This window comes from Adelges cooleyi, unplaced genomic scaffold (assembly GCF_023614345.1).
Source record: "Adelges cooleyi isolate 19-005CV unplaced genomic scaffold, UGA_ACOO_1.1 ACOO_flye_CR_arks_rails_tigmint_CR_PRNA_21, whole genome shotgun sequence".
Taxonomy (NCBI): Eukaryota; Metazoa; Arthropoda; class Insecta; order Hemiptera; family Adelgidae; genus Adelges; species Adelges cooleyi.
In genome coordinates, this window is record NW_026095871.1 from 5,307,520 (window position 1) to 5,323,287 (window position 15,768).

General features: G+C 32.3%; 4 protein-coding genes across 10 annotated transcripts; 2 read left to right on the forward strand and 2 right to left on the reverse strand.

Annotated features, from left to right (window-relative positions):
- The first annotated feature begins 32 nt into the window (after nucleotides 1-32).
- LOC126834307 (longitudinals lacking protein, isoforms H/M/V-like) lies at nucleotides 33-3,608 on the forward strand. Of its 2 annotated transcripts, XM_050566128.1 has the most exons (8): nucleotides 33-174; nucleotides 322-498; nucleotides 951-1,091; nucleotides 1,177-1,380; nucleotides 1,450-1,561; nucleotides 2,739-3,019; nucleotides 3,093-3,281; nucleotides 3,334-3,608. In XM_050566128.1, the coding sequence occupies exons 2-8, from the start codon at nucleotides 328-330 to the stop codon at nucleotides 3,430-3,432; spliced, it is 1,197 nt and encodes a 398-aa protein (XP_050422085.1). In that variant the 5' UTR covers nucleotides 33-174; nucleotides 322-327; the 3' UTR covers nucleotides 3,433-3,608. The 2 variants fall into 2 exon arrangements, with proteins under 2 accessions (XP_050422085.1, XP_050422086.1); XM_050566129.1 differs by lacking the exons at nucleotides 2,739-3,019; nucleotides 3,093-3,281; nucleotides 3,334-3,608 and adding an exon at nucleotides 1,997-2,647.
- A 1,260-nt stretch (nucleotides 3,609-4,868) lies between these two features.
- Nucleotides 4,869-6,498, reverse strand: LOC126835024 (40S ribosomal protein S5). 2 transcript variants are annotated; one of them, XM_050567308.1, is made up of 4 exons: nucleotides 6,356-6,498; nucleotides 5,516-5,665; nucleotides 5,011-5,448; nucleotides 4,869-4,945 (listed from the first exon to the last, which is right to left on the reverse strand). In XM_050567308.1, the coding sequence occupies exons 2-4, from the start codon at nucleotides 5,657-5,659 to the stop codon at nucleotides 4,877-4,879; spliced, it is 651 nt and encodes a 216-aa protein (XP_050423265.1). In that variant the 5' UTR covers nucleotides 5,660-5,665; nucleotides 6,356-6,498; the 3' UTR covers nucleotides 4,869-4,876. The 2 variants fall into 2 exon arrangements, with proteins under 2 accessions (XP_050423265.1, XP_050423267.1); XM_050567310.1 differs by lacking the exon at nucleotides 6,356-6,498 and adding an exon at nucleotides 5,976-6,181.
- A 174-nt stretch (nucleotides 6,499-6,672) lies between these two features.
- LOC126835023 (PIN2/TERF1-interacting telomerase inhibitor 1-like) lies at nucleotides 6,673-9,684 on the forward strand. The gene is made up of 4 exons (XM_050567307.1): nucleotides 6,673-6,892; nucleotides 7,716-7,838; nucleotides 7,951-8,131; nucleotides 8,201-9,684. The coding sequence occupies exons 1-4, from the start codon at nucleotides 6,814-6,816 to the stop codon at nucleotides 9,606-9,608; spliced, it is 1,791 nt and encodes a 596-aa protein (XP_050423264.1). The 5' UTR covers nucleotides 6,673-6,813; the 3' UTR covers nucleotides 9,609-9,684.
- On the reverse strand, nucleotides 9,683-15,605 carry LOC126835022 (nuclear pore complex protein Nup107). Of its 5 annotated transcripts, none has more exons than XM_050567306.1 (17): nucleotides 15,493-15,605; nucleotides 14,152-14,208; nucleotides 13,831-13,974; nucleotides 13,626-13,765; nucleotides 13,381-13,536; nucleotides 13,013-13,138; nucleotides 12,634-12,732; nucleotides 12,352-12,554; nucleotides 12,045-12,284; nucleotides 11,322-11,595; nucleotides 11,064-11,260; nucleotides 10,798-10,996; nucleotides 10,591-10,725; nucleotides 10,324-10,500; nucleotides 10,121-10,243; nucleotides 9,942-10,043; nucleotides 9,683-9,879 (listed from the first exon to the last, which is right to left on the reverse strand). In XM_050567306.1, the coding sequence occupies exons 2-17, from the start codon at nucleotides 14,180-14,182 to the stop codon at nucleotides 9,766-9,768; spliced, it is 2,460 nt and encodes an 819-aa protein (XP_050423263.1). In that variant the 5' UTR covers nucleotides 14,183-14,208; nucleotides 15,493-15,605; the 3' UTR covers nucleotides 9,683-9,765. The 5 variants fall into 5 exon arrangements, with proteins under 5 accessions (XP_050423263.1, XP_050423261.1, XP_050423259.1 ...); XM_050567304.1 differs by lacking the exon at nucleotides 15,493-15,605 and adding an exon at nucleotides 14,542-14,700; XM_050567302.1 differs by lacking the exon at nucleotides 15,493-15,605 and adding an exon at nucleotides 14,524-14,700.
- Between the last annotated feature and the right edge of the window lie 163 nt (nucleotides 15,606-15,768).

Sequence of the window (15,768 nt, forward strand, 5' to 3'; positions counted from 1 at the left end):
GTCACGGCCCGTGATTATCAGAATAATTTATAATAATAATTGTTTATTTATAAATAATATAAAAAGTTATTCATTAGCGTAGACAAATAACAATTCAGGGCAAACTCGGAACTTACTAAGGGTTCGTCCGGCCTGCTGAACTGTGTTTGTTTTATTACACGATTAATACTACAGGTTAATATAATAATTATATAATTAATATAACAATATAAACATGTAATATTATGATATATTATTAATCTTGGCCTACGGTTCGGACAGAGTCATTGAAATGTTGTTATTATGTGCATACCAAGTAATATGGTACGGTTTTTGTCTAAGGCGCAAATGGCTGACCAGAGGTTTTGTTTGCGATGGAACAACCACCAACCGAACCTGGTCAACGTCATGACCGGTCTGTTGAACAGCGAAATGTTTGTGGACGCTACCATAGCGGCGGAGGGACGCAAAATTCAAGTTCACAAAGTCGTGCTATCGGCGTGCAGTAGCTACTTTCAAGTATGTCCCTCCACAGTGTAACGGCTGTAAAGTAACCCTATTCGTTTCTGCAAGCTCGTGGAATCTATAGGACGCAACAAAGCCTATTAAATCGCTTGGGCTTAGTTAAGACGATGTAGTTAGCAAAAAAACAACTATGAATGTGTAAAACCCGAAAAAGTTGAGATATTATAAATTAAATTTAAGATATTTAGGTAGTATTTTTTTTTTAAATCAACGAATACCTACAATTTTTTGTTCTTTCCTGAATTATATTTTTTTAATGACTGTAGTTTTAAATTTTATTCGGCGTTTTTAGAGCGAATTTTTAGATGGGAAAAATAGTTATAATTCAATTTCATATCTTATATTTAATCTAGGACGTCATAAATAGAAAAATCGCCACTACAATACATAGATTTTGTTTTGAAAACAACTGTTTAATTTTATGTATTTTTTTTAATTTGAAATAGATGTTATTTAATGAAACGCCGTGCCAACATCCGATAATCATAATTAAAGATATGTCATACAACCATTTGAAGATTCTTATTGAGTTTATGTATTACGGAGAAGTAAATATTTCACAAGATCAATTACCAGTAATTTTAAAAGTACGTTTTGTTGTTTTTTAATTATTTTTTATTTTATTGATTAGTAAATTATTTTGTATATTGAATTATTTTGCGGAATTTGTAGGCGGCGGAAAGTTTACAAATCAAAGGGCTTGCGGAAAAATCTAATCTGCTCGCTACACCTCAACCCATGGAGACCGAATACAGTTTGTTATCGCCGTCAGCTAAACGTAAAAAGATGCACATGAGAACGTCAAGTGATAAATCTGATAACAACAGTTCTATGGAAGACAACTCGGTTAAGACTGAACAAAATAACTTAGCAATTGTATGCAACATTGCATGTTTTTTTCTTCATTTTTTTTATTTGTCTAAAATTTTTTTATCTGTTTTATAGAGTTCTCAGCCTGTACTACACGGACAGGAAACATCAAAATTAATTCACAGTAGTGCTGGTGGTGTTCCCAAGCACTCGTCATCAGAAAACATCAATCAAAAACCGCCTGAAGGTATGTTCGTAAAGAATTGGTAGTTGTTAAGCTATTGAATATATTACTTTTAGCATTCTTGTTCAAGTCTTGAATTCACTTTGTATTTAGTTAGCATTATTGTTTAAAAATCATACGTTTTTTAATACTGAGTGTGCATAATATCAAAATAAAACAAAAAAAAAAGCATGTTCATTTGTATGGATTAATAGGATTATTGCCTATTTGTCGACTATTATCGTCCACACGAATAGTGTGAAACGGTAGATGCGAGTGAATAGTTTCAAAAACGTTCAACCTGTAAATGCTCAGTATGAAAGCCGCTTAATTCAATTATTTTAAATTTCCTTATATTTACTTTTTATTTATCTCTTCATTTTATTTCTGTGTTTCTTAATTTTTCTATTTTTATAAGTTGTTAGAAAATTTGATTACAAATTGAACATTTGCTAACAGGTTGGTCGTTTTTGGAGCAGCTCCCCGATTGCCCGCCTCACAGCATCTATGCCATACCCAAAGCCAAAACGCCTTATAAACAAGAAAATAAAATTCGCAAAAAACGCGAACCGGGCATTCGTGACAGCGATCGGTTTAAAGAAGCTCTAGAAGCCGTACGCGCAGGTCGTATGGGATTTTGTCGTGCAGCCCAAGAATACGGTATCAATAATCGTACCTTATGGCTGGAGTATAAAAAAAAAGGCTATCCCGTTCATCGAAAAGGTCAATCGTCGTCGTCTTCTATTCAAACAACTGCGCCGTCACCGGTGTCAATCAACGGACAATCATCTGAACATGTATACCAAGCGCCATTGTACGAACCTTCCACTTCAACCCAAACGACAACCGTGGACCACCCTGCCTATATTTCACAAATGTACACGCAACCGCTGACCGTCATCAACCCTTGCTATTATTCTTCACCGGCACCTTCTATATTTCCTGCTGAAAACCACACTTAATTAACTATAATTTACTATGCATTATTACTGTAGTCTTTAAAATCTATAGGATAGTTTATTTATTTATTATGAATATTAAAATTACTGTAATTTTGATGTATTTAATAAGATATTTTTAAATAAACGGACATTAATATATATTTTATAACGCTCTTGTGTTGTTTGTCAAATGTGTTTTAGTGTTTTAGATAGTCTTTGTTTATAATAATAATGTTTCTCGTATATGTATTTTTTTATAGCTAGTAAACGAATTAGAACGCTCGTACGGCAGCCCAATTTAAAGGTTAACGATTACGAGATCAAAGTGGAAATGAGTCAGCTAATTAAAAACGAACCAAACGATGAAACTGAACCTGTAATCCGAGTTCTGGAAAGGCAAAGTTCCGAACCTAACCCATCCTCGACCAATACGTTATCTGTTCCTAAGCCAACAATAGTCAAACAACATTCGCAACCTACCGAATCCATTCCTATGACCAGGGGATACCTGACTGAAGATCTATCTACGTCTTCGGCTCAAGTAAATGTTACTTTAAAAATATTATTAAATTAGTTAAATGTATAGAAATTGTACGGTTTAATATTCACGTTAGACCAACACAGACGATACGTTCAACGGATCAACTCGTTCCGATCACTGTCCGTTGTTGCGTTCCGGACCTGCGCTCGGCTGCAGTTTCTGTTGGAATACAATCGATACAAGAGGAAGGTTTTTGAGACGGAAAACCAAATACCATTGTCCCGAATGCAACATTAACCTGTGTTTAGTACCGTGTTTTCAGGTAAGCACCTGAAAATTTAAGTTGTTAAAATATTTAAAATGACCAATTTCAGGAATTTCACGAAAAGCAAACTCAAACGACAAAACCGAATGATTCAACAGACAATAATTGTCGATCTCAGAAAACTACAGTTGAAGACGTTGCTGGTTGAGTTTAAATTTTTAATAGATTTGTTAATTACCCTTTTTATTACGACGTTACCAATTGCTACTACTTAAGAATTTGTCCTTTTTTTTAAAATTTAGAATAGAAATATAATTACAATTATTTAATTATGTTTTATTCTTGAAACGAAAAACATAATTATTTGTACATACACTACGTATTGTATTAAATTATATAAATATTGTAATGTATTAATTATAATCTGTTTGAAAATTATATATCAAAATTTGAAAGTCTATAAAATCTTGTTAAGATACCGTTTTGAAAGAAAAAATGTATTTTTGACAAAAATAAATCTAATATTGTGTATTTACATTTTTTCTTTTTTTCTCCAGATTAAAACTAAATATTAGTCTGCGAAAGAAAACAAAAATGTATCAGTTTTATTTTGTTATATTAATAAACGGAAATATCGGAGAATATTGTTTTCCGTGACTCTAACATTTAAGTGAACAGAAGACGACTTACTATACATTGTTCTATTCTTCCAAAATACATTTGCTTACACCAAATAACATTTTAGTAGCTGTCGACATAATTTCCAGTAGCTTCCGTTTGCACCACAAAATTAAATACTGCTCCAAGTCACATTTATATATACTTTTTTAATACGAATCCTCTGAACTTTCATTAGCTACAGTATAAGTTTTATTAGTTGACTAAATTTGTCTCAAAGAACGGGGATACAACAAATGATATCATAGCCATTTTTATGTGAATAATTAAATTGTTTAAAAACCTAGCATGGAACAATCATTATTTTTTTACATTTTATAGAACTACAGTCCTATTTTAGTACCTTTAAGCCACTTGTACATCAGTCAGTTCGCTTTATATTCTTTCTTATATTTTATATCAACTTCTTAAAGTTAAATAAATATTTAAATTGAAAAATTTATCTAAACCAGTTTTCTAATACATGGACAATACTTTTCTGAATTACTTAAAACTTACCGAAAAATAAAAAGTGTTGTTTGGCTGGTACTTTTTGTTTTAAATATTTATTTAATAAATAAAACGACTCTATTTTACGTTTTAAACAGTTTAAAAAAATGTTTTTATGGAATACAATCATTTTGTTTTAAACTGTAATTTAATAAGTTATGAAAAAAATTGACTCAAGATTTATTACTTAATTGGCACCAAATAATAATTTAGATAAGATTACGTTTTAAGTAACGTTTCCAAACTGGACATTTTTAATTACCTTAATTTTTATCTGCTTTTAAACTACCTACTAAAATTTTAATTTCAACAGTACATAAGTCTAAACGAAATAGAAAACAACTATTGCATATTACACACTCACACAGGCCATAGGAATGAACAAAAAACTTAGGTTCTTTTGTAAAAAAAAAGTAACTATTTTTTTTTTTTGGTTTTAAATATACAATAGTATATTTAAAATAAATGTAATAATAAGATGGAAATTAACGGTTAGATTTTGCAACACGTTCCAATTCGTCCTTTTTCTTGATGGCGTAAGAGTTTGACGATCCCTAATTATAATACGAAAAAAAATTAATAAATAATTTTTATACAGTTAAAAATAATAAAATCTAACCTTAGCAGCATTAATAAGCTCATCAGCTAAACATTCAGCGATGGTCTTGATATTTCTGAAGGCGGCTTCGCGAGATCCTGTGCAAAGCAACCAAATAGCTTGGTTGACTCGCCTGAGCGGAGAAACATCGACGGCTTGACGTCTGACAGTACCGGCCCTACCAATACGGGTGGAGTCTTCTCTGGGTCCACTGTTAATAATGGCTTTAACGAGCACTTGCAATGGGTTTTCACCAGTTAACAAATAGATAATCTCGAAAGAATGCTTAACAATTCGAACAGCCATTAATTTTTTTCCGTTGTTGCGTCCGTGCATCATCAAAGAATTAGTTAAACGCTCAACGATAGGACACTGAGCCTTGCGAAAACGTTTAGCCGCGTACCGACCAGCCGAGTGAGGTACGTATTTGGCATACTTCTCTTTAACGGCGATATAATCCTGCATATGACAAATACATAGTATGAATAAACTATTATCGTAACAATTTGTTACAAACGTGACTTACTTGCAAGGACATGTCAGACACTTCTACATCGTCGCAGCTCCATCTACCGAACAATTTCACTTCAGGCAAATCGGCAGCCACCTGTAAAGGAGCCGAGTCAACATTGCCTACTACTTGTACGTCTCCCCAGTCTTCATCGGCCATTGTTGTCTGAAAAATAACAAATATCAATTGGAGATCCAGAACAAAAATTAGCTGAACAATATGGAAAACGCCTCATGGCTAACGCCGATGAAGCAAATAACCTGAACAGCTATACTAATATTCACATTTTATAATCTAAGATAATTTGTTTAACGTGCAATTAATTAAGTGTAATATTGGTAAGCAAGAGTAATTTTGTTACATTTAAGTAAATCTAATGAAAACATATGACACTAGACATTTTCCCAAGTTGCTATCAAAATAGAGCATGGACTACACCAATATTTAGAAAATAATTTGCACAAATAATCCTTACTCTAATAAGACAATTTTAAATTAGGTAGTTAAAAAGGAAATCGTCGTTTAAATTTTAATTATAGTAGACAATCAATGTTGAACAGAGATAAAAATTCGAATTGAAAGACTTTCAGCAGGTTTAAATTTTATGTTACTTATCGTACGACTTATTGTAAGTTAAATGCCAACAAATTAGGTTCGGTCAGGACGATGTTAAATGAACATTTAAGTCTAGAAAAAGGTTTAACTCGGAACTCAAATCGTTCAACTCGGACAAAATTCAGTAGAAATTTGAGGTTAGCCATGTGAACTTTCCTGCGTTTTCCTACTCGAAGGTAGTAAAATTTGGTTATGGATAAGTAGAACACTAGTCAAATTACTTGTTCGGTCAATACTTACAGTATAAGATTATCCGTTGTGGTGTTAATTACTTAAACAAGAACTTTTCCGAACTCGGAAAACGGACGATCCAAACAAGTCAACGTGAAAGAAAGCGGACGCGGGTCAACAGGCCGGGGAAGTAATTTTAGTGGAGGGATTGTGTACAGTGACAACATCACCGAACACACCGCTCTAGGAGATTATAGACTGCTATACAGTGCAGCCAGTGTGATATTTTATGCAAAGAGAATAGAACGCTTGCTACGATAATGATATCATATTGCGTTATCAGTAAACGCTGGTTGTGTGATAATGTGACTGATAAGAACGATACACCCAAAATATTATCATTACCGCACATGTAGTGTGGTGTACACGATTAATTACAAACGTTTTAATTTTTTTACAAACATTTTTTGAGTTTGGTGACTTGTTCAATCGTTTCTCCCGTCTAGTACCCACCTATCGCTTGCGAAATGTTGGCGGAGTCGAGGAAAAGACGGAAAAATCCTATTCACAGCATTAGTTTGTCGGCTCCGAATCATTGGACCAACGGTAATAAAGACTTTAAACTAAAATAACTAACTGTAGTATGTAGCTAGAAGAGATGGCCCAATAGAGGATTACACATTGGGAGAAATACATTTAATAAATCATATGTAATTAAGTCGTTGGGTTCATATCAGCATAGTCATTAAAGTAACACATCATTATTACTTCTTAAATGAAAATGTATGAACTAGAGAGAAGAGTTATTTGTTACCAACAGTAACAACAGGTCTGATACAGTTTGAGCTGACAATAGAATAGGATGGAGACACAAGGATAATGCCGAAATATAAGAAAGTGAGCAATAGAGCAGTAAGAAGAGTAAGAAATAAACAATGGTAGAACAAAGTTTAGAAACATCATAATTTAAATTGTAATAGAAAAGTAAAAACTATTTTTTATTAATAGATAATAAAAAACCGAAGGGTATACAATGCTTTCTGTATAAAAAGTATGCATTTTTAGAGAATTTTTTTAATATAACAAAAAATAATGTATTTTTTTTTTTAACTTAATTTTGTTATGCTATTCTGAAGCATCTCACCATTTACTTCAACCCTGATGCTGAACAAAGACGGCCAGAAAAAAAAATACAGCTATCCAACTTGTTTAAACAAATAAAAACTAAAAATTTGGATATTGTTCAAAAGTTAATGTTCTGTTAGGTCTGCAAAAAACATATTTGTATACTTAATACTGTATCAATAAAACATATTATATAATAATACATTTTATCCAACTTACCTATTGACTTATGGCATATAGCTAGTTTCGTAGGTTTCAAGTTAAAACCAAAATTTTTGAAAAATAGTATTATTTTAATTTACAGATGACTCCAAGTTTGGTCAAAAAATGTTGGAAAAAATGGGCTGGTCTAAAGGTTTGGGTCTCGGCAAAAACAATCAAGGGATCTCAGAAAATATTAAAGTCCTACATAAAGTGACTCCAACAGGTAAATTGATAACAATCTTTTCAATGCCCATTACAAAAACTACTAGGTTATATTTTTCATCAATTTTTGTTGTACTCAAATCTAATATATATACATATTTTTTTCATTTTAGGGCTTGGTTTTGTAGCGCACAACGCTGACGATTGGTTTAAAGCGGGCGACGACTATGCACGTCTGTTAGCTCAGTTAACACAAAATATTGACGATGAACACGTAACGTCCGATTGCAAACACGATGTGGCCTCAAAAAAATCTCTAATGGAAAATTCTTTAAATTCCAGATCAAGAGTTCAGTGAGTGCACTTGAAATATTTGTTTGCGATACAAGTTAAATTTATTTGGGTTATAATTTTTCGTTTTAGCTATCACAAATTTACAAGAGGTAAAGATTTAACAAAATACAAAAGCGAGGAGTTGGCTTGCATTTTGGGTAAAGGCATAAAAGACACAGAACCGTCGACGTCTTTAAATATGAATGATTACTTCAAAACAAAACGGAAGAGCAAAAACTTGAATCCGAGTGAAAATGAGACTTATGTTGTTGATGAAACGACAAGTCCAGACATGGTTACCGAAGAAGAAAATGATGAAGACGAAAGCCAAAATGTTATTTCCAAGAGAAAAAAACTGAAATCCAAATCGACTGGGGAAAATGAAGTAGAAATATTAGATACAAACGAGCAAGATTCTCCTTTTGGTAAAAAAAGGAAGTTAGAACAAACGCTCGATCAAAATACGAATGAATTAGTCTTGGAAGAATCAAATTCCAAGGCGGAGAGAAGAAAAAAAAAAAAGAACAGCAAAAAAAATAAGAAGCTGATACCATCTAATGACGATTTTATTGACAGCAAAATTCAAACCGATAAAACAAGTGACAACCATGACTTGTCTTCAAGTAATAAAAGTGAATTAGAAAAATCACTTGATAGTGATGTTGACGAAATGATAACATTAGACACGTCAAATTTGAAATCAGATAGCAAAAAGAAAAAGAAGAGCAGCAAAAAAATTAACGGTATTGTCAATCAAGAACACCAAAATCAAATTGTAATAAAAAACGAAACAAACGCGAGTCTCGAAGAAAGCGATCAGTTGAGTAAAAAGAAAAGTAAATGTATTACGGATTGTGAACTCAATCCGTCCGAAAAAAAACTTGAAGAAAACGCTCAAGTTATTAATAAAAAAAAGAAAAGCAAGTCAAAAGTCAAAGACGAAGTTCATTCGGAGAACGAAACAAACTTATCTGACAAAAATGACGATAAAGTGAAAAATACAGAAATAAAATCTGAAGATAGTTGTTGCAATAACATTGTTTCAGAAAAAAATGTGGAGCCCGTTTTAGAAAACACAGACCTGACGCATAAGTATCAGACTTTAGTCGATTTAATTGTAGAAAATAGTTCTGCGGGTAAAAAATACTGTAAGGGGGAAACACCTGCTCAATTTGAAGAACAAATAAAAGAATTTATCGGAAGCGTGAAAAAAGATCCCAAGACGACAGTGGCGCCCACTCATGTCGCTACGCCCGAAGCAACAAAGCCCTCCATCGACGATTCAGTGTCCGATAGCAAATCTACAAATTTAAATCCGGATGACGAAAATTTCATCCAAGAATTCGAAGTGCAAAAAAACAAAATGCTCTCCGACAAAGCAAAACATCAAGGAGTCTCCAAGTTTGTCAACGATAAAACAATGTTTGTGGCCAAGCACGGCAGACTGTTATTCTTTGGTAGCAATTTAAATGATATCAAAGGCTATGGTGAATTTTAAAAATGGACGTGTAAATATATAATTGTTAATTATTGATAAAAAAAATTAAAATTAAAAAAAATACGCTAAAAAATGTTTTTTTTTTTATTAGACATTTATTTTATTTTACTCGTATGAAACTTAATATCTAAACTTAGTATAAATTGTACTTAAAATTTTATTCTATCAAGGTACCCCAAGGATCTAGGCGTTGGCCCGAAGTCTCCATTAAACAAATAGACGATTCGGAGATTTTGGCAAACAATTTTTTAAGATCTGCTTGAGTGAATAACTGGGGAAAAAAAAAATTATAAGTAATAATAGTTCTTTTTTTTTTTTATAGAGCTAACTCACTTTGTAAAATGAATGTGTCTCGTCAGTTATGTGACTGGCTAATTTTACACAATCGATATATTTCTCGGCACTGTGTAACACGGTGTGCAAAAGCAGAAATATCTGAAACGGCAATTTAAATATCAATCAATGCAAGTTTTAACAAGATGTGTCTTGTTGTTACCGTCGTCGACCCTTACCTTTGGAATACAAATGGTTCGTAACAGTTCAAAGTGTTCGTGGCGATTTTTATCGTCATTGTCGTGGTCGATTAGCCACCCGCCAGGGAAAAACAACAAATTAAATAATTGCTCGACAACAATCTAAGAAGCATAACAAAAAATTGTTTTTATTACAAAATACGAGTATAACTATACATGTGATAAATATAATATATTCATACTTGTGACGAACTGGCTACGCTTTGTCTCCAATTGATCAATGCCGATTGATAAACATCCATATTGTGATCATAGACTAATTTCTTAGAGTACTCGACGTTGTCAGGAAGTTTTGCGGGCTCAGTAGGTTTAGTCTGATGGTATTCGTGGAACCAGTCAGCAAAACCTTCTTCGGCGTCCTAAGCAAACAACAACGAGCTTTGTTTATGAATAAGTCGATAATGCGGTATTACTGAATTTCGTTAAAATAAAAATTAATTTATTGTTACCAAATAACTTTTGTATGCTAAGTATTCAGAAAATAACGATTTGACTTTTCCCGGCAACGATACATTCAAGTCTAAAAGCTTGTTGACGTCCATTTCTGCAGAATTTAACAGTCCTTTAATTTCTTTTTGCTGGATCTGTATTGTTTTTAAAATTAATTTTAAACAGTTCAAGTTTCATCAGTTATAACAGCAGTTTGGAACACATACTTTATTAAAAGCCATACGAGCTGCCTGAATCTTTCCTTGCGCGACGAAATTGCGCACAACTGCGTTTATTTGAACAAACGCTTCTTCGACTTGTTGAGGATAATATATTATCCAGTCTAGTGCTGAAATCAATTCGTAGTCGTCGTTGGTTACTTCGGTGAACACGTCTACTCCAGTAGTGATTTTGGTCAATCGGTTTCTAAAATATGTTACAATCGATAAACTCAACCTAAGCCAAGTCCTAAGTCGGTAAAAACACTACGCACCTCACAGTCTCCACAATACGTTTAGTGACCTCTTCGACTGGAAGTAAAAAATTTTCACCGGCCAACAGCCCTTTGCTTCGTTGTTCGGGAGAACTCATTTTTTCTAAAAACCTAGAATATATAACAATTTGAGACGGTTGTTGAAGCTGCGACGTGTAGTACGCAACCAAAGTTGGATCGTTCATTGGGATCAAAATCTAAACAGATAAAAATTAAATGATTTGTGTAAAGTGAAACAAATCAATTAAGTATACATACCTCTATGTATTTCTGTAGAATCAAATTGGCCGGCTGTTCGTTGTGCTGTATACCGGCCCATCGTATGACCAAAACCAAATGGGCGAGAAGTCTCAGGAACTGAGGATCGGATTCGAAATTATTTTCAGCCCAGTTGGCCATTGCCACAACCAGTTCGCTGAATTGATTCGATATGAAGTACTGTTGTATTTGCCGTTTAGGCTTATGTGCTTCTTGACGCACAGCCAGTTTAGCGTTGGACTTTAGTTCAGCAACTATATCATCCATGGTCATTCTAAAATAGTGTACAAAAATGAAACTCGATACGCCCAGTGGTAAGCATGTACGACTACGCTGTTCGATGTATAATAACATTTACAGGGCTGCCACTTGAAAATAAGATGTAAGGAGTGATGGTTTTTTTTTATGCAAAAGATATAGAAAAATTAATAATAAAAATGAACACGTTTCTAAGCCAGAATTCACATAAAACTAATGTCCAATCAAATTAATGACAGGATGTTTTACAGTAGTAAAATGTAAATTTCAGTTTGAAAATATAAAAATGTTACTTTTATTTATTTAAAAAAATGTAATTCGCGGTTAGGTTTTTTTCTTAAAAAATAAAAGTGATTTTGTATTTCTTTTACTGTCTGATTAAGTATTAGCGAATAATATATTGTCCGAGTAAGAAATGTGACAGAGTTGCAGCAGCCCTGCAATTTAACATTTTTATCGACCTACTTGTACTCCCAATATTTTTCAGGAAGACTTATGAAACTATTAGTCCTATTAGTCTGTATATGATTTTCCACGGTTACATTAACTATGGTATGAAGATGTGCCCAAAGTATGTCTTCCCATCGATCGCAAACAGGCAACACCGCATCAATATTACCACACAATATGCCGATCGTAGCTCTCCAATACGCTGAATTTTTGGGATCTGATGAAATTTTCCACGCACACGATTTCCAAATGTCTCTAGAAACCAAAAGTGTACACGTTGAGTACAATCACAACAAATTTGTTTGGGAGTACTAGATTATACCTATTTGGGTTTCCAAGAACTTGGACGTCTAACGAGCCTTGTTCTTCTCTAGGCTTGTAAAATGGGTCGTGATACAACCGCCATCCTTCCATAATTGCGGATCTCCAGTACTGGCCGTATCGGCAGCACAACAATTCCGCTTTTTCTAGCCTGCCGCAACGAATTTCGGCAAACACTTGAGCTAATAGTCGATCATCATCTACCTAAAAAACAAAATATTCAACAATAATTGGTTTTTACAATGACCACATAATTATTAAAAAAATACAAAACTAGAATTACCTGATCAAGATCGTGAATTGATCGGTTTTGTCTGCTCGGCGCATCTGGATCTATCTGCGTGACCAATGCGCCGGAACTTTGATATATTAATTGTTTTTTCTACACGAAACAAAATATTAGGCACAACAAAACAGGGTTAATAAAAATTTTAATTATAGTTGAAGTAAATAATTACTATGTTAATTGATTTCATACATTTAAGATAAAATTCATATTGGAAAAATTGATTTGTTGTCATAACAACATTAAAATATAACAGCCCATGCTAAGAAAATTTGAGCGTTGAACTGAACTAACTAACAACGGTTATAAAATATAAATAAGAGTAAATAATGATAGTTATTATTTAATACATTAGTCATTTGACATTAATACATACCAAAAGTTGGCCCAAGGTATTTGGCCACGCAACTTCTTCGTCAGAAAAATTTTTCGCATCCCTCATAAACTCGTTTTCCATGCTTTCTGCGGCACAGTGTTCTAACCAATCGACAATTCTTTGTATCTGTTAAAAATAGTGAAAAAAAATTATAATCAGGCAACAATATTTTACTCACAACCAGTTGTTTGTAATAACACACAATAATCTGACAAAATAGAAACTAATATGTTAACATAATTTAATAGCAAGTTAAATATTTATTTATACATTTTTTTCTAATCCACATTATGGTCAATAGGTATAAAAAATCAGTAAGCAAATTCAAGTTTCAAAAATGTTAATAAATACATATAATCAGTAGTTACCCCTTTCAACTTTTGATCTTCTTTGAACAAAGCATCTGATAAATCACGGTCACTTATTACTTTATCCACTCCCTCTGGCGGCTCTAAATGCTGTACTTGGAACAGTGTTAATAATAAACGCCACGTGTTTAATTCTTGTTCTAACCAATCTACATTCTACGATACCAAAGAAAATATTATTAATAATATAGGTTAGGTAAATTATTTTTAAAAAAAATGCCAAATTTAAGAAAAATCATTCGTACTTGATTTTGATCTTTCAACACGGATATGGTTTCTATACAGTTGTCGATAAAATACTGAAGGATTTCTAGTAGTTGAAGAGGTGAACTCACGCGAAAGGCTTGAAGAACATTTAAAAACTGCTTGTACAAACCGTTTTCGGCTACAAAACAAATTATTTTAAAGTCAGTAAATTAAGTCGTTAAAATTATCACAAATATAGCTTACAGCTGCTTTTGGGCTGCGCAACAGAATTATCGAATATGGCAGTAAGTTCTCCAGGCGTAATTGAAACCGACAAATTGAATTGTGATTTTCTCATTTTCAATCTAGTTACATCATCAGTATAGTCCATTATAGATTCATTTTTAACTAAAAATAATAAAATTAATTTATCTACTGGCGGTCAACAAACACTAATTTTAAACAGGTTTTTTTTACACAATAAATTACTAACAAGTAGATAATTATCATCTTACGTATTTTTTTTTTTTTTTAATGTAAAAATCTTCTTTAAACAGAGATTACTATTAGAATATAAACACATACCTGTGTCGAAATCATCAAATGACTCCTCCATCGTGACAACTGTAAATTGTTTCAATCCTAAAACAGAATTGTAATTCTTTTTATTTCATTAATTATTGTTTACGAAATATTGAACAGTTTTTAATTATTTTTTCATTTTTAAGCAGGCCCTAAACAGCACAGTCATAAAATTGCAATACATTACAGTACTTTTTAGTTAGACTACACTTGTGTTACTATCCGAATAAGAATACGTTTATAATAAACTTAACCTACCTACGTCTTGGTAAACTATATATGTTGTGAGAAGGCAAAATTCGTACAATAATTTTTTGAAGAAATTACATTTGTAGCGATTAGGTATATATTTATATATATATGTATAATAAATACCTTAACTTAACCGTTTACCTTCACTGCTAGGTTAAGTGCTTATAAAAACGTAGCGCTCATCGTTAAAAGTTAAAAAGCTCGCATGAGTACTTACAATGTAAAATACAAGTAACGGAAAACAGTATTAAGTATTGTGATAATATCAAAATATTAAAATATGAAAAGCGGCTGGCGGCTTTAGGAAGCGTGCATTACAATCATTGATAACAGTTATCAACTTTGGGCCCCGCAAAAGTATGAGTATGTTGGCTACACTGGTTGGCCGACGGGTTTACCATTGACCATTAATTGACCGATGATTTTTTTTTAAATCTGCAGTTTTGGCTCTAACTAGTAACTACTATTTGTATTTTTTGTACTTAAATTTTGATCGTAGTTTTTTTCTTAAGAAACAACTTTAATTCTTTTAGTTCATACGTAAGTGATGTGTAGGAACGACAAATTAACCCGGTATAATGTCGAGATAATTAGTTAGAATCGCAATGTACAATTTATATATTATTATTATTTATTATTATTAAATAGTAGGTACATGCAAAATCTGGTACAGTACGGTATGGAATGAAAATACCCTTAAAATTTAAATATGTATTTAAATCTGTAATAAGTGTATATATATATATATATATATGATCCTGTGTTTTGATCGTCTAAGAGAATGAGGTTTTTGATTTTTAATCAAAAAGTATGTCATATTTTAGTTGTAAGTATCTTATCAAAAATTATATTGACGCCATTTATGTATAGATATTTTACACCATTATGAAAAATTTTGTAAATTGCAGCTTGTAATAAAATTACCCTATCCTATATTCTATCTTAGGCTAATGATATCTTTTTATATTCGTCTAACTCTATAGACCAGAAATCGTACCTGCACATTGGACAAACATTTAAAAAGTTCACTCCTTCCCCTTTTTTAAATCAAGTAAAACACCCTAAAAAAATGTAAATATTTTTCTTACTTACCCTTTGGTCATAGTGGTATTATATTGAAACCGCCTTTTTAGTATTTATTCTGTTATTGTGGCGTCTTATTGAAACTCCCGTCAAAATAATTTGAAAAAACTAAAAGAAAATTGAATGTGTGACTCAAAGGATAGCTGAATAAGCAATGAGGCAATTCCTTTGTACGTTTTCTTTTTTCTACATTTTGTTTCTCTTTGTATTTTTAATATTATGTACATCTTAATGTGTTAAGTAATGTTTCGTTGTAGTAATTTGAAGTATTATTCAAGTAAAATG